Raw genomic sequence first — 18,953 nt, 5'->3', positions numbered from 1 at the left:
AGATGTGTGCCAAGACATTCAATTTTATTAAGTATGACTTCTGTCCACTGGTAATCCATACCATTAGAAAACATTAAAGAAAAAGCTTTGGTTGTGTGTTGCATTTTAGAAATTGAGTATTCAAATATCATAAAGATAGCTTGTGAAACAAAAGCCCATAAACCTGCTATTCTATTGACCCGACTAACTATGAAACGCATTGGGCTCAATAATTTCCTTCAATGCAGGGAATCAGATATTGTGTTTCTAGCTCACACTGTACCGTTGATTTTTAATGTTGTCTATTCTGGCATCTTAGCTGTAAAAGCAATTGTACAGAAAGATCAATTACCACACATTTCTATGCAATCAGCACCCTCATTACTACATCACAAGAAAAAAAACAGGATCAAAGTCAGCTGCGATACTCTTCAGGACTGAGCAGACTGTTATAATACTCAATTGGATGGGATATCAAAAGTATTTTGTCCTGTTGAATCCTATCCTATATTTCTGCATTGCGACAGTTTTATAGTTTTATATTTTATAGTTTCGCATTTTAAAAAAGGCTACTGTAATGCCTCAGTTCACTTCAAGAGCAACAGTCAAAATTAGGGGCTATCCAGAGTTATCACTTTGATGTATTGACTAGCAATTAAACAAAGGTATCACAGAAACAAAGTTTTAACTGCAGTCTCTAAGCAACTGGTGTTGTGCTGAAAATAAATCACTCTTCAGAAAGATAATTGTACGTGATGAATGCCATGTCAATTTGAAACAGATCAGAAAATAAACTTTTTTATATAGGGCCTTTCAGAACCTCAGGATATTACAAACATGTTACAACCGATGTGTGCACTGTTGTAATGCAGGAAGTGAAGACAATCTGGGCACAGCAAGGTTCCAAAAATAGTACTGCGATGATGATTAGATTTTCTGAAGTTGGTTGAGAGATATGTGTTGGTCAGGACCAAAGGGAACACCCCTGCTGTTGACTGAATTATGCCAAGAGATCCTTTTGTCCTCAAAAAGGCAGGCATGACCTTGGTTTAAACATTGCATCTACAAAGTACAGCTTCTAAACTGCAGCATAGTTCTGCACTCAAATCTCTGAAGGGACTGAAACCCACAACCTTCTTACTTCAAGCCTACCACTTAACTTGGACATGCCCTTCTAATAAGGGAGGATAGAAAGTGAGTAATTCACCATTTGACAGAACTGCTCCAGGCATTAGAAGCAGTATTAATGCCTAAGAACTGTACTGTAACTTGAATAAATTCAACATGTCTTCATTCAAGTAATTACTAATTAGAGTCAAGACAACTGCCAGTCATTCAGAACTACTAAAATAACCTCATCTGTGAAGAGGCAGAACAGAAATTGTGAAAAAATATAGATAACGTATATCTGCAAGTCACCGGTATATGAATAACTAAATAGAAACATTACCCCCCCGCCCCATGTTATAGTCTGCAGATATACAAAGTATTATATTCCTGTACTACTACTGAAGATTAAAGGGTGATCTGATTCAGTCGTAAAAGATGACTAAAAGATTTGAAAGCGTAGGAAGGGAGGAGCCATTTCTTTTGGGGTGGAGGAGAGCACAACAAGGAGTAAAACAACATTAGGGTGGGCTAATACGGGAGAAAGAGAATGTGGTGCTGGAAAAGCACAGCAGGTCAGGCAGCATCTGAGGAGCAGGAGAATCGGTGTTTCAGGCATAAGCCCTTCATCAGGAATGAAGGAATAGGCTATTATGGGGCATAGTCTGAAAGCACACATTCAGGTGAAGTAGTATAAAATTGAATACCTCCCACAAAGTAGTGGTTAAGGGTTGAGATCAGTTTAAAATTCCAAATTAAAATTCATAGGTTTTTGTAAAGCAAGAGTACTAAAGGCTGCAGAACCAAAGCAGGTAAATTGATTTAATATTTATATATTATACAATGTGCAGTAGTATATCTATTGTAGATCAGCCATGATCTAACTGAACGATGGATTAGGTCCTCGAGGCTCTTAGGTTCCTATGACTACAAACTGAAAATAAAGTTAATTTAAATGGATGCCTGGTTTCTAAACATTTCCCTGGGAAATTTTCCCATTGCAAATTAAAAGTATGATTAAATTTCAGATGTCTTGCTAAGTAATCCAAAATCAGAACAAAACTGGATTTTGAAATCAACCTCTCATGAAGAGAGAATACCATGGATGCTAGAACTCAAATAAAAACAGAAAATGCTGAAAATACACTGCAGCCCTGGCAGCAAATGTGAGAAAGAAACAGAGTTAACAGTTCAGAGCAATGATTTTTCATCAGAACCAGAAACTGTCAGAGATGCTGCCAGTCCTGAGGTATTTCAGTATTTTTGGTATTTCATTACGCTGTCATGTAGTTAGAGAGTTTGGAACAACAGTATGTTACATGAATAATGCCAAGGTTTGAAGTTCTTCCTTATCCTTTGTCACAGCACTGCTGGAAAGTCACAGTGTGTCAATAAACCCAAGAACAATTTACCAGAATTTCAAAACATCACTTCTTTATAATGGATTCATAATGGTTTGCATTCATATGGGTATGCAAACAATTGTCACATAATGCATGTTAATAAGCTGAAATGTATTTGTATTTAGCACTTACCAGCTTGCCGTGGACCCCTCTTTCTCCTGAATGCAGCTCCTGATTCAAGTGCCTCCATTAGGCTGTCCATTACCCCTGTCTCATCACCCTCTGTGGGCAGAGAGAGAACAAGCAGAGATCAGTCAACAATTAATAACATAACCACATCACCAGCAATCACAGGTGACTAAACTTACGCCTGTAATCTTGAGCATGAACGTCTGATACTGAGCCGACCATATGGGACAGCCAAATTGAGCACAGATTAACAACAAAACATGCATTGAGGTACAGAATAAGTTTACCAATGTGTAATCCCACATACAGTTATGCAACTTCTGACACAAAAAATACAATATATTGCAGTTATTCATACCTCAATCAGTAATCAAACTGTTTCAATACTTTTACCAAGCCCATCTAGTTCTTGTTTCCATACTCTCATGCAATTTTACATGATAGGTACCAACATTAGTTTTCAATATCTCAGCCAAGTGACCACTCTGAATTTATGAATAATAATGACAAGTCTGTTCATTGATGCTATTACACATCTGGTGACAGGTGGAACTTGATCCAGGACCTTCTGGATCAGAGATAGGGTCACTATCACTGCACCACAACAGCCCATCACTCTTAGTTTATGTATCCTGGTAGTGAATGCCCATCAGCTGTTTGATGGGAGTTAGGGAGCACCACAGCAAAGTTTGATGCTGTTGTCAGCCAACATAAATACTACTTTACTTTGCATTTGTAATCACTGGATTTTAAGCAACATTTCCTTCTCATTTGCAAGGTAATTGCAGCTTCTTGACTAAAGCAGTTAATGCAGTATAAGCCGTGAATTTAAGCCTTTGGGCCCTTGTCTTTATGATCACATTCAGTAGAAAGCATTTGATTTACCCATTGAGTGTTAGGGAATATGGAACAGCATAGCGTGATTAAACACAGTCGGCATGGCTTTGTGAGGGGCAAGTCATACCTCACAAATCTTATTGAGTTCTTTGAAGAGGTGACGAGATAGGTCGATGAAGGTTGAGCAGTGGATGTGGTGTATATGGACTTCAGCACGGCATTTGATAAGGTTCCCCATGGTAGGCTCATTCATAAAGTCAGGGATACAGGGAGATTTGGCTGTCTGGATTCAGAATGAATTGGCTGACAGAAGGCAGAGAGTGGTTGTACCTCCAGGCAGAAAGTATTCTGCCTGGAGGTCAGTGATGAGTGGTATCCTGCAGAATTCTGCTCTTGGGCCTCTGCTCTTTGTAGTTTTTTTAAATGACTTGGATGAGGAGTTTGAGGGGTGGGTTAGTAAATTTGCTGATGACAGAAAGGTTGGAAGTACTGTTGATCGTATTGAGGGCTATTTCAGACTTCAGCGTAACGTTGACAGGATGCAGAACTGGGCTGAGAAATGGCAGATGGAGTTCAACTTGGATAACTGTGAAGTGATGCATTTTGGAAGAACGAAGCTGAATGCTGAATATAAGGTTAAAGGCAGGATTCTTGGCAGTGTGGAGGAACAGTGGGATCTTGGTGTTCAACTGCACAGATCCCTCAAAGTTGCCACCCAAGTGGATAGGGTTGTTAAGAAAGCATATGGCGTTTTGGCTTTCATTAAAGGGGGACTGAGTTTAAGAGCTGAGAGGTTCTGCTGTAGCTCTACAAAACCCTGGTGAGACCACACTTGGAATATTGTGTCCAGTTCTGGTCGTCCTATTATATGAAAGATACAGAGGCTTTGGAAAGGGTGTATAGAAGGTTTACCAAAATGCTGCCTGGAGTGGAAGGCTTGCCTTATGAAGAGAGGTTGACTAAGCTTGGACTTTTCTCTCTGGAGAGAAAGAGGAAGAGAGGTGACCTGACTGAAGTATACAAAGTAATGAGAGGCATGGATAGAGTCAATAGCCAGAGACTTTTCTCCAAGCGCAGGATTGACTGGTATGAAGGGTTGTAGTTTTAAGATGTTAGGAAGAAGGTAAAGAAGAGACGTCAGAGGCAGGTTCTTTACACAGAGTTGTGAATGCATGGAATGCGTTGCCAACAGTGGTAGTGGAAGCAGGGTCATTAGGGACATTTAAGCGACTGCTGGACATGCACATAGACAGCAGTGAATTGAGGGGTGCATTGGTTAGGTTATTTTATTTTAGATTAGGAATAATCCTCAGCACATCATCATGGACCAAATGGCCTGTTCTGTGTTGTACTTTTCTATGTTCTATGAATAAGTTGTTGCTTTCTCAATCTCAGAATAAGAACATTTTTTTTGATTCAAAAATCATTTAAATTGATTTACCCACTTTTCTCGAAATATCAAAGGATATTACAAATTTCTTAGACACCAAGTAAACTCTATGCAAAAACAGTAGGAGCATATTTGACCATCTGTACAGCCACAATCATTCTCAGTATCATAGAGCTGCTCCTTTCAGGTAAACTTAACCAATAAGACAGGAAAGAAAGTATAATCAACAAATCCCATAAATGCTGGCAATTCACAGCAGATTTAAAATCATGTTGAAGAAAAAGCTTAATGTGATTTTGTCAGAACTTAGGCAACCTCTTCTGTCAGATATTAATCAACTTCCAATGCGTTTACAGCAGTTATAGTCATAGAATCACCGAGCCCATGGAAGCAGACACTTCAGTCAACTCATACGTGCTGACCAGAAACCCCAATTTGACCTCATCACATTTGCCAGTATTTGGCCCACATCCCTCGAAGCCCTTCCTATTTATGTACCCAACCAGATGTTTTTTAAATGTTGCAATTTTACCAGCCTCCACCCATTCCCTATCAGCTCATTCCAGACATGCACCATCCTCTGCGTGAAAAAGGTTATCCCCAGGTCCTTTTTAAATCTTTTCCCTCTCACCTTAAACTTATGTCCTCTAGTTTTTGGACTCCTCCACCCGAGGAAAAAGACGTTGGCTATTCACTCTATCCATGCCCCTCATGATGTTATAAACCTCTATAAGGTCACCCCTCAGTCTCAGATGGTCCAGGGGGGAAAAAAAATCCAGCTTATTCAGCCTCTCCCTGCAGCTCAAAACATCCAACTCCAAGAATATCCTTGTAAATTATTTTTGCACCTTTTCAAGTTTAACAACTTTCTCCTACAGAAGCGTGATTCAAAAAGTATATAGCAATCTAGTTTATTTCATCACAGTGGTACAGAATCATACAGCATTTGGTAAATGCTGGAATAAAACTAAATATAAAGCACATGGAAGCCCCCTCAATGGTGAAGATGAAAATTGCCTGATTCCAGTAACTTTACATTATTTGCCTCAACTATTGCACACCAACTGTTCACATAAAGGTACAGTCAATCAGTCTGTGCCTCTAGTAGAACCTTGTTAGATTTGGCGAGCATAAGGACAAGATGATGGTATCATTGTAGCGGTAATGCCACTAAACTAGTAATCCAGGTGTCAGGCTAATGCTCTGCGATGCAATCTCAAATTCCAAGATGGCAGCTGATGCAATTTAAATTCAATTCATAAATATAAAACTGATCTTAGCGATAGTGCTATTGTCAATTGCTGGGGTTCACTAATGTCCTTTACAGAAGAAAATATGCCATCCTTACCAGTCGAGCTTACACGTGACTCCAGACCCACAGCAATGTGGACCCTCTGAAATGAGCGAGCAAATCATTAATTTCAATGACAATTAGGGATGGGCAACAAATTGATGGCTTGCCAGTGATGCCAACATCTCATGGATTGCTCACTACTGGGGCTAATGTCTTCAGCTGGCTCGGCCTTAAGCCTTACAATTTCCTTCACAGATCCTGCCTGTCATGTTTTCTTCCTTTGGGAAACATCTTAAAACATCTCTTTTTCCACCAACCATTTTGCCATCAGCTCTGATATTTTGTCATTTTGCTCAATGCCTTAACGTACCTTGGTGAAGTACCTCTCGACGTTTTTTTACATGAATAGCTATGACATAAATATAAGCTAAAAACAAAATATGCTGAATATGACAACTGGTCAGGCAGCATCTGTGGAGAGAGACAGAGAGAGTGCTTGCTAATGTTTAGAGTCTAGATGACTCTTCAGAGCTGGAAAAGCCACGCCATAAATGTAAGTTGTGGTGTGGTGGAATGTATCGGATAATTCTTTCAAGGAGTTGACACAGATATGAGGGACCAAATATCTTTGTGCTGTAATTTCCCTAGAGGGCTGCTGTACTTAGGCTTTCGAGAAGAGCAGATTGAGAGTCAAAAAATGCTTTGCCATCAACACCATTTTTCAATATACTGCAATAAGAAGTCAATAGCGTTTGCTGTACATGTTGCAACCTTGCAACACTATCAAATGTGACAAGAGTTTTTCCTTTACATGTTTGCTTGCAGTACAGTAAGATCAAAGAATAGACTGAATTTCAGTTTTTTTTTTAAAGAAGTAAACTCATTTCACTTAGTGGTTTTACCAATTTATGCACTGCCCATTCCTCGTCCAGAATTAAGAGTTAATTATTCCTCAAAAGAATTAAAAGAATAAATATAATCAATGACACAAAAATATAGTCCTGTCACCTTCAGTACATTTTTGCTGTAATTAACGCGTTCTCAAATCAATGAGAAATTTCCTCACACTTAACTGTTTCCAATAGCAAACCTGACAGCAGCCGTTCTATATCTGAAATCCATATGGAATTTATATACAAATAAGCAACCACACAGATTCAAAATCTCTAGCTTAAAAGCTTATCAACTATTTTTCAACCTTGTTTTATTTTTAAATTCTCACATGTGACATGGATGTGTAACCCATGCCAATTGCCCTTGAATTGAATGGCTTATTGGGTCAGAGGGCAGTTAAGAGTCAACTACAATGCTGTAGGTCTGGAGTCACATGTCACCCAGACCAGGTAAGAAATAACAGATTTCCTTCCCTAAGGGAATCAGTGAACTGATGGGTTTTTTTAAAATGACAATTGACAGGTCATCATTAGGCTATCTTTGAATTCAGGTTTCACCATTTGCCATACTGTAACTCAAACTCACATGCCCAGAAAAACAGGCTTTGCAGCTGGATTACTATTCCAGTAACATAACCACTATGCTACCAACACCTCGATATATTTAATGTTGTAATGTCTTTGGTTTAAAATCAAAAATATAGAATAAGTGTTTCCATTTTGAACAATCCTCTAAGCAACCAGTTATCCGGTAACAACACAGCAGTTTTCCTCTGTTTATGAATGATTTGTGCAATAACTGTAGTTAATGAGTTAGTCTCAGGAACAGTACGTTTATGTAGTTAGCAGATGGTGTGTGCAGGAGGGAAAATGGCTGATTGCAGGCCTGTTTTTAATCTGTGATTTAGGCACAATTAGATTCATCTAATTGCTTTCATGTCAGGAATCTTTTCTTATGTAGATTATGACAGCAATTTGCTTTGAAGACAGATAAATCCTGTGAATGAGAGTTACATTAAGAGGTATGTCAGACAAACTGTGGTTAGGTAGCTAATCAGCAAAACTCAAATCCCAATAGCACGTCTCTGATGAATCTGATTGAGGGTTCTGAACTCTCCCATACTTAAACGTGCAGAATGAGCCGTCTACCCAGTTGATGCAGGAAGCAGCCAAGCTCTCTTCACAGGCTCATGGAGACAGTTACTTAGCAACAAGGTTTTAGTAATGGAGTGCATTGGTCTCTGGAACAACAGCAGCAAAAAAGATTGCCTTGTTAATGGAGTAGTGTTTGTAGCAAATGCTTATGAGAGTTAACAGTGCTCACCTTGGGGATATCACAGCAAACACTTTGATTATGTGCTCATATGGCTAATCCGCAGCAGGACCACATGAGGGTTGTGGCACAGTGCCAGGTTAAAGGGAAGCCTCGCTTTCACTTTAGCAAGAGATAACATTTCACTCAGTTTTATTTCTTCCCTCGGCCATCTTCCCCAAGATACCAATACCTGGCTTCACAGGATCCAACTGTCATCTGCCCAATGTGACCATTGTCCATGTGTGAACCTCGAGATTATCTGTAGGCTATTTGAATGTGGGATGTCATTTTACCCAAACATAATATTTTCTGCCGTCACACAGATGCACACTTCCCAGCTGTGAAATTCCCCAATCTCTTTTATTGTAAACGGAGGCTCAATAAACACACTGGCTATTTCATCCCCACACCCACCATCAGAGTCAAGAAAGCCACCTAGGTCTACCACGTTCAGAACAACATGAGAATGTGCATTTAACAACTGAGTATTGGATTAAATAATACAATTGAGAATTTAAAATAAAAAGTTTAACCTACTGAGTGAGAATCAATGTGGGAATTTCTCATCTTCATGATGGACCTTGAGCTTATAGATACTCAATGTCACATTTGTGTACTTAATCCGTACAGCAGCCAAATCAAGTTGAAAAATATACAGCCAACCTTTGGGTTGATCCAGTCTTCAATCCAAACATTCCTACTAAGAGCCAAGCCTCACTTATTCAAGTGCAGAGAACTGGAGTTGAAAGTTGGCAACTCAGGACTTGCGCGTAGTGGATACTGTTGGGGTCTACTCAACTAACTGAATCCTATTTGTTATTTTAATTGCTATGCTACATCCTCAATATTGAAAATATTCCCTGCCCCCCACTCCACCTGAGGTTTCTTTCAGAATTATATTTGCTAATTCTGTTCCTTCCTTTTAACATTTTCAGGAAAGCTTTACAAAAAAGTTTGTAGTTCGAGTGCCTGTTGTTTAGTTGTGGGTATGTTTGGTGAGCTGCAAAGTTGATTTGCAGATGTTTCGTCCCCTTTCTAGGCAACATCTTCAGTGCTTTGGAGCCACCTGTGAAGTGCTGCTGTATCGTGGCTTCTGGAATACTGCGTCTTATTTGGTTTCATTCCTGCTGCTTCCCATTGCCAGTTCTGTCGTTCGTTGCAGTGGTCTACCTTATACAAAAAATGTCTCAGAACTAACAACCAGACTTCTTCCACCACTCGGATGACAACCCATAAATCAACAGCCACGCTCAGACAACAACTCACCAGGACAAAAGACCCTATATCCATCATGTGCAAGCCAAACGTAGTTTACAAGATTCCATGTAAAGATTGCATGAAACACTATATAGGACAACTAGCAATCGCATGGATGAACACCAACTAGCCACTAAATGCCATGCTGGTAGTCATACACACACAGATGACAAGGACCACAAATTCAACTGGGACAACATAACGATAATAGGACAAACTAAACAGAAGACAGCCAGAGAATTTCTGGAGGCATGGCGCTCATCCATGGGCTTCATCAAAAAACACATCAACCTAGACCCAGTATGCCGACCACTGCAACGAACAACCAGAACCGGCAACCAGAAGCAGCAGGAATGGAATCAAATAAATTCCAGAAGACATGGTACAGCAGAGCTTCAGAGGAGGCACCAAAGCACTGAGGACGTCACCTGGAAAGAGGTTGAAATGTGTGCGAATCAACTTCCCAGCTTGGCGAACATACGCACAACTACAGCAATATCTATGAAACTATAAAATCTCGATTTTACTTTGCAAATTACATCCTTTAATTGCATCCTCCATCCTTTCTGCACTTCCTATTCTTTCCAAATTTAACAAGCCCATAATTAGTTTCTGTGTACAGATTCCTCATGTGGGTGAGAAACAAGAAAGATCTAGGCAATGATCTGTGGGATAGTTTCAACAACCATTAACAGGTACTACATCTATTAAAATTTCTGTGCTTTCTATTTTAGGATTAACTTTTACCCAAAATGGCTTGCATAGGCACCATCGTATGGCTGGATTTTCTGAGGCATGGCAGTCTCATGAAGATTGCAACTCAAGCCCATTTATTTTAAAAAAAGAGCTCAGCAAATCTGTGACTCCAATCAGAGTTCCTGCAGAAAGGAACTTTCATTCTGACAGCTCTCTCGTAGTGATCTGTCAGAAGGCAGCATCATTCATCTCAGCAGTCAGCCATCACACTCAGGACTTTAAAGGTCCTGACAGCCATTGTCAAATATTAAGTACAAAAGGAAAGCATTAAGTTAGTGTTGAGGGGCTAGGGTGCCAAATGGGTAGGGGAAAGGATGCCTGATGTGTAGGACATGGTGCAAGATGAATAGGATGGCAAGTGGAAAGGGAGCGTGCTGCCAGGTAGGCCAGGGTAAGGCACTGTGTGTGTATGTGGCCAGTGAAATGTAAGTGATGCAGTACTCAGGACAGGTCAGGGTAGTGGGAAGAGGAGTCCGTCAAGGGCATGGAGTGTGATGTGGAGTCTGAGGTTTTGGGTCTGCCGCTGGGAACTTGGCTTGGATTGTTTATTTTGGGGAGGGGCAAGTCATATCCAGCTTTTTTTTTTGGAGAGTGCATCATAATCATCGAGTCAGAGCATGCGTGTGTAAGTTGTCTAGATGAAGCAAATACAGAATAGTTACTCAGGAGATTGATTATTTCACTTTTTTATACGTTTATAAAATATATTTCAGTTATTTATTAGCTGCAGTATGACAAATTGGGAATGGTTAAAAGACTGTAGTTGGCTACATAGAGACCTGTGGAGATGTGAACCTGGAGACAATTACAGAGATGGTTATAATATTTTCCCTTTTTAGACCTTTTTTACTTAAATATCATACATACACTCAAAGCACAGATAAAGATAATTGTTGAAGAAGCAATTGCTTTATAGAAACTCCTCTAGCCTATTTCTAACTATTTCAGCAGAAACCCCTCTTTTATTGTTTCAATGTCATTGGCACTAATATGGGCGATGGCAATAACATCCCATCCCAGTTGGGCCACCAATAAATTAGTGAACGTCTAGTTGCCTATATAAGACTGATTAGCAAGGATAGATCTCATGGAATACAGGGAGAACTAGCCATTTGGATACAGAACTGGCTCAAAGGTAGAAGACAGAGGGTGGTGGTGGACAGTTATTTTTCAGACTGGAGGCCTGTGATCAGTGAAGTGCCACAAGGATCGGTGCTGGGCCCTCTATTTTTTGTCATTTATGTAAATGATTTGGGTGCGAGCATAAGAGATACAGTTAGTAAGTTTGCAGATGACACCAAAATTGGAGGTGTAGTGGACAGTGAAGAGGGTTACCTCAGATTACAACAGGATTTGTACCAGATGGGCCAATGGGCTGAGAATTGTCAGATGGAGTTTAATTCGGATAAATGCGAGGTGCTGCATTTTGGGAAAGCAAATCTTAGCAGGACTTATACACGTAATGGTAAGATCCAAGGGAGTGTTGCTGAACAAAGAGACCTTGGATTGCAGGTTCATAGCTCCTTGAAAATGGAGTTGCAGGTAGATAGTGAAGGAGGTGTTTGGTATGCTTTCCTTTATTGGTCAGAGTATTGAGTACAGGAGTTGGGAGGTCATGTTGCGGCCGTACAGGACATTGGTTAGGCCACTGTTGGAATATTGCATGCAATTCTGGTCTCCTTCCTATTGGAAAGATGTTGTGAAACTTGAAAGGGTTCAGAAAAGATTTACAAGGATGTTGCCAGGAATGGATGATCTGAGCTACAGGGAGAGGCTGAACAGGCTTGGGCTGTTTTCCCTGGAGCGTCGGAGGCGGAGGGGTGACCTTATAGAGGTTTATAAAATTATGGAGGGGCATAGATAGGATAAATAGACAAAGTCTTTTCCCTGGGGTCAGGGAGTCCAGAACTAGAGGGCATAGGTTTAGGGTGAGAGGGGAAAGATATAAAAGAGACCTAAGGGACAACTTTTTCACGCAGAGGGTGGTCCGTGCATGGAATGAGCTGCCAGAGGATGTCGTGGAGGCTGTACAATTGCAACATTTAAGAGGCATTTGGATGGGTATATGAATGGGAAGGGTTTGGAGGGATATGGGCCGGGTGGGACTAGATTGGGTTGGGATATCTGGTTGGCATGGACTGGTTGGACCGAAGGGTCTGTTTCCATACTGTACATCTCTATGACTCTAAGTTGCATTTCTTCTGGGTGACTGCATGCTTCCACTGAAAAATCAGACTGGATCTTTGATTATCAAAGTGATATACTTGGCAATTTTCCCACTTTTTCTTAATGACAGTAAGTTTTATAAACTGGGTGAACTGATTACGGGAAATAGTTTTGATTTATTAAACTAGCACACAGACACTTTCTTAGCACGCCACTAGTTTTTACGCCTCGCACATTACTTATCTCTCTTAAATCTTTTCTTATGCAGGTATATTGTAGAAGCATAAAAGGCATGGCCTGACTTGTATTGGCTTTAAATCCAATGGTAGGATGCCATCTCATAATTAAATTAATTCACAGGATGGAAGTAAAAATGATAAATATTCTTTGTCAGACTTATTTGGCAAAAACCAACAGTGTTGGCCCAGACCTGTTTCAGAATGCGCAGCATCAACCAGTAATGCACATCAATCAGTGGGGAATTCGGACATTCCCAGACAAGTTCTTTCAATCCCCTTGTGCCAAAATTGAAAAGTAGTTACAACAGAAAGAAAAGTGTAAAGAGGAACCTGAAAGAACTTATCTAAGACTTTAGCTTGTGCTTACAGAACCATAGAAATTGCAAATGCTTCAACATCCTTTACAATGGCCACAAATAAGGAACAAAATGCAAATTTACAAAGATGTTATCAGGAATGACATTGCTACAGTTAAAAGAGACAACTGCAATGTTGCAATATTTAAAATAAAGCTTAGAAGAGCAAGGGGGTAAATAGTGCTCTTTGAGATTTTGTAGTGTTTTGATGAGCTAAGTGGCAATTGATTCTTAATACAGGCTGGGATCCAATATCAAGAGGTCAGGTTGACTGAAAACAAATAGCAAGCGGTGGCTTTTTTTTGAGGGGGGAGGGGGCAGGCGTTACCAATGATGGAGTCTATAATTTCCATGACAAATTAATTGCAATAGTTTAGAGATAGTGGAGGGATTTCTTGCAATCCCTCCACTATCTCTAAACTATAAGGCTGCTTATCCAACATGTATTGAAGGATTAGAAATCTTCTTTGACAAAAGAAGCCATTGTCTTTCGTCTTTTGCGACACACAGAGAGCCAATACTGACTGGTAATTGCCTGGGAACAAACCAGAACAACCTTGGTGTTATGCTTGACCTTTGGATGAACTTTTAGACATATCTATGCCACTATCAAGACCACTTATTTCCAGCTCTGTAATATTGGCCAACACCTGTCTTGCGTCAACTCTTTTAGTGAGAATCTCATTCATGCCTCGATTCCCCTGGACCTAACTAAAAACAAAATATTGTTGATGCTGCAAATGTGAAATAAAAAGATAAATTGCTGAAGAAACCCAAAAGACTGACAGTATCTGCTGAGAGAGAAACAGAAGTCTGTTTTGAAAAGGAGTTAGATTGAATGTGAAATACTAATTCAATTTCTCCATTCACAGATGATGTCAAATCTGCTGAATTTCTCCAGCACTTTGCTTCATTGTCCCTGACTTGCCAACCTGGCTGGACTTCCACCTTGCATGCTCCATGCACTCAAGCTCATCTAAAATTCTACTGCCTGCATCCTAATTCTTTTGAGTCCCTAGCTGATCTACATTGGCTTCCACTTGAGCAACTTGACTTTCAACATCTCTACAGTCTTCCCTAGTTCCACAAGCCTTCACTAATTCTTGCCTCATAACCATCAATGAATGTAATATCGGGAACAATCTTTAGCTGACTAGGTCCTGAGCTCTGGGCTACCTTCTCTAAACCCCCCACTTCGCTTTCCTCCTTTATCAAGCATTTGCTCATTAGCCCCAATATCTCATACAATTGAAATTTTCACACCTATACTCCTGTGAAATGATTTGGGGCTTTTAATATTAAAGACAATGATATGCTTTTTAAGTTATTTGAAGAGAACAAAATATTCAGGAAAAATAACTTTCATCTATACAGTGCCTTTAACGATCTCAAGGCACTCTCTCACACACTTTATATTTTTAGATATTATAACTAACCTGTTCAGAGATGGTATTACACACCACTGGAGCAGCTAGTGCATAGCAACTCCCACAAATTGCAAAGAGGTAGTGACAAACTAACCTGCTTGAACAGCGTTGGTTGAAAAATAAATATTAATCAGGATGCTGGGGGAGTATTTCTGATACTCTTTGAAATTAGTCTTGAGAAGTGTTTGGTTTACCAGGACGTTTGTATGTGCGTGTGTGGGGTTGCGGGGAATCTACATTTACAACTGTAGATACATACAGATTCATGCTCTTGATGTGCAGTATTTTTGACTTTTGACCATGGTGATCTTTATGTCATGACTGACATTTATTACCTAATCCTCTCAACTAAATTACTTAAACTGAGGTGAAAATATTAGACTTCGACAGTTTCCAGAGTTCACTCACTGTACTGAGCGCCTCTTCAGTGTATTTAGAGACAGACTTCAGTGCAACCGTCTCGATACCAACAAGTTCCTCAATGTATCCCATAGATGAAAGACAAATAGAAACACCAGGATTGTTCAAGAAATCTCATCATAATAAATTATGGAAAGGTGTGTGATAATCAAAATGAGCCAAAACATTATTTGAGTAGCAAACCCTGATTTCGAGGTTCCAGTACAATAAAATTGCTTTAGTCCTGAACAATGTTATGTATTTCATTTATTACTGGATAAAGTAAAATTTACATTTAAGCTATTCATGTTCAGTAAAGTCATCACAGTCCCAGAGGACCATAGGGCTGCTCTCTCATTAAAGAGAGATGACTGACGATAGTTTAATCTGAGGGTCACCATGCCTCAAGTGAGGGGAGAGATTGAGAAGGTGGGATCTTCAGCTGGTACAGGAATTGAACACACACAATTGTCATTAGTCTGCATTGCAAGCCAGCCGTCCTGTCAACTAAGTTTGACAGCAAACATCAAACCCCAATTTGCCTTGGCCCAGAGCACAGTAGAATTAGAATGTTACTTGTGAGTCACAGTTTTAAATAAGCATATGTGCAAGAAGAATATTTTCCACCAACTTTCTTTGTTTTGCTGTAGGCAAGCTCAGCTTGGCAACAACTGTGAAAACAGTATGGAATTTGGGACATGTAGGAGCATAGGTATGAATACTGTCCCTTTGTGCCCTGTTACCCCATGTTAAATCTTGATGAAATGTAGTGTTTAAGAAAGCAGGAAAATTAATTCTAACTTGAATGTAAGCTAATTGAACATGAAATCAGCTAAGAACCTTAAGATAAATTCAGTGTATAATATGATTAGGCAAGGGGAGGGAGGTGAAAAGAAAGAGGAAGGAGAGGAGGGAGGTGAATGGAGTGGGGTTGAAGAGGGATTGGGAGAGCGGTGGAGGGAGGTGAGGGAAGGCGGGAGGCGATGGGAAGCGGAGGGAGACGGGGGAAGGAGAGAGTGGAGGGACATGGGTGAGAGAACAGGGAGAAGGGGGTGTAGAGAGAGTGAGGAGGAATGTGAGGAGAGAGGGTGGAAAAAACAGAGCTGAGAAAAGAGAGAAAAAGGTATGAATGAGGGAAGGAAAAAAATCAAAGCCGGGGCAAAGACAAAGTGACAGTACAGATGGAAAGGAAAGAAAACAGAAGTGGAGAGAGTAAAGGTGATCAGAGAAAAGGAATACAGCAAGAAGAAATGGATAAGAAAGAATGGATAGAGAGAAAAAGGGTTGGGCCAAGGCAAAGAGATAGAGTCAAGAAGGAGAGAGAGGAGGCAGATCAAGGTTGGAGAAGTTGATAAGAAAGGCAAGAAAATATTTAATGTTGGAGTAATTTAACGACAGCTTTCTGTTCAGAGGATTCAAACTATGGGATGTTCAGGTTCTGTCAATTTTAAAAAAAAACTTTGGTTGAAGGTGGAAACATAGGAAATATTTGACGATTATCTACATAGTAGAATTAAAGAGTACTCCTATCAACTCACTTTTTAAAAAAATAAATTTTAAGAATAATATCATGTTGCTTTATCTATGTAACTCAAAATTCAACCTTTAGTGACTTCATCAGCAAAACTGTGGAATTACTGAATCAGACAATACAAGAAAGCTGATTCAACAAAGCTGGATGATGCTGGAGCACAATGATCTAATGACAATGGCACCATTAATACTAATTTACTCTGCATCGCTAAAACAAATTCAACAGCTTCCTTTAAGGCTCTTCTGATGAGATCAATGACTACTTAAGTATAAATATTCAATGACAAAATTCACAGGCACATCGCAAAAGATTTTAATGATCTCTGCAACTGTTATTTAGAAAAGGTTCTGACTCAGTAGACACAACATAGATCCAATGCGAATACCCAGAATGTGTTGTGAACAGTGCATATGATATGGAGAAACAGTTGCATTCTGAAGCCAGTCACTGTTTACTTCAAATATCGCATTAAAATGGCTTCCAACACATTCATTGCTAACACTGAAACTTGTGCAAGGTTTTTAAATGTTAGGAGCTCTGTAGTGTTTGCAGTAAAAATCACAAGAATAATTGATTATAGCATCATGTAAATCTGACAGAAAGCACTTACTGCTTCCATCCACTTGAAGAACACCCACATGTCAATACGTTGCTTGGTGCTGTCTAGACAGTCTGCTGCACCAGTATATATAGAGTATTGGTAGAAATAATCAATTTTATTAAGGCTTTAGATTTGTCATCCTAAAAAGAAAAAACGCTGAACTTCAACTGAGCATTTAAAAAAAATCTAGTTCAGTCACCATTTTCGCCACAAATGACAGTCGCAATTAACCCTCCTGAATAATGATCCATTTCCTGCTAAAGTTATTAAACTATTGCAGCTGTGATAAGAAAACTGGTGTGGATTGTATGCTTAGGATATTAATAGAATGATGGCTGGCTGACTTTAAATAAATAGCAAGATTCTCCCTGCTCAGAAGAGCGCATTGCTGTTCTAAAATGTCCTTTCACCTCCCATGCAAGTGTAAGCAAGGACAGCATGCATCTCTGCAATATGTAGTCTTGAGGGAAGAATCAACCTTGGTTTACTTCCAGAATTCCCTTATGTACCAAGCTTGATAGGGTTTGGTAAGGCATATTAAATATTTAATAACACTGAAAAAAAACTAATTGAATCACATTTCAGGGCTCTCTCCAATTGATGTGACAGAGAAGATGCTGCATATAATAACGATGCCCACATTCACTTAATATTAGATGTAAAATTTCAGTATGAAAGTCTATAATTTAATAGAATGTTACAACAGAGTAACATAAATAATTTAATTAATCTCTTCTTTCTTTTATCTTTTTCTGTAATGATGCAATTCTCTTTTTTAAAGCATAACTCTGCTTCACTAGTTAAGTTTGGCACAAAATTCCAATGTTTGCCCAATTTGTGTCAAAGATTTTTCTTAACCTGTCCTTCAGTAGAGAGAACATAAGATCATAACACTATAAATAATAGGAACAAAAATAGGCCCCTTCACCTGCTCCATCATTCAACAGGATAGTCCTCACATCTACTTTTCTGTTTTCTCCCCATAACCCTCAATTCCCCTACTGATCAAGAACTATTTGTCTCAGCCTTAAATATACACAACATTTCAGCCCCCACAGCTCTCTGTGGCAAAGACGTTCAAAGACTCAACACAGAAGAAATTACTCATCCCAGTCTTAAATTGGTACCCCTTTATTCTGAGATGATGCCCTCTGGTCCTAGGTGCTCCCATGAGGGAAAATATTCTCTCAACATTTATCCTGCCAAGCCCACAAAAACCTAATATGCTTCAATGAGATCAATCAGCAGTCATTCTTCTAAATTCCAATGAGTAGAGTCCCAAACGGTTTAACCTTTGCTCATAAGACAATTCCCCCAAAACTAAGGATCATTCTACCGAAACTTTTCTGAGCTCTCTCAATTTTGTGACAATTTTATATTGGCGTCCTCCTGCTTTAACATATTGACCAATGGAAGTAACCTCTCTTTGTTTATCTTGTCATGGTATTTCATGATCTTGTCGACATCAATCCATGAACTCAAATATGAAAACTCCACTTCTCAAGATACATTGCACAACCATAACTCCAAACTATTGGTAACAATCCAATAATCTACAAGGCATGTTTATATATCTTTCCTGCAATAACCTGCACTTGAAACCCCTATTCTGTCCCAAATAAAGTCTTCCACAAGTTCAACGTTACCTTCTTGGTTTTGTATTTGACACTTGTGCACAGAATGGAGGATTCATCTCACTTTGCAACTGCCATAAATTTCTCTCTACCTTGTGTTTGGTATAAACTATATTTGCCTTCCTTGTTCCTACACCCAAAATGTATCTTTCAAACATTGCTAAGTTGAACTGAATCAGTTTCCGTTCTGTTAGCCTATTTATGACTTCTTGCACAGCCTTAGCCACAACCTGCCAT

General features: G+C 39.5%; 1 protein-coding gene across 4 annotated transcripts in view; it reads right to left on the bottom strand.

Moving 5' to 3' along the window:
* Positions 1-18,953, bottom strand: part of diaph1 (diaphanous related formin 1) — a 359,024-nt gene that overhangs the window by 31,266 nt on the left and 308,805 nt on the right. For all 4 annotated transcript variants that reach the window (XM_087995081.1, XM_087995082.1, XM_087995083.1 and 1 more), the window contains one exon: positions 2,622-2,711. In XM_087995081.1, coding sequence (XP_087851207.1) covers positions 2,622-2,711 — 90 coding nt within the window. The remainder of the gene's footprint in view (positions 1-2,621; positions 2,712-18,953) is intronic.

Source organism: Chiloscyllium plagiosum, unplaced genomic scaffold (assembly GCF_037043375.1).
Source record: "Chiloscyllium plagiosum isolate Xiang-an unplaced genomic scaffold, Cpla_swu_hap1 HiC_scaffold_16, whole genome shotgun sequence".
NCBI classification, from domain to species: Eukaryota; Metazoa; Chordata; class Chondrichthyes; order Orectolobiformes; family Hemiscylliidae; genus Chiloscyllium; species Chiloscyllium plagiosum.
Note: the sequence above shows the minus strand (reverse complement) of the source record. Positions and strands in the feature narration are given on the sequence as shown.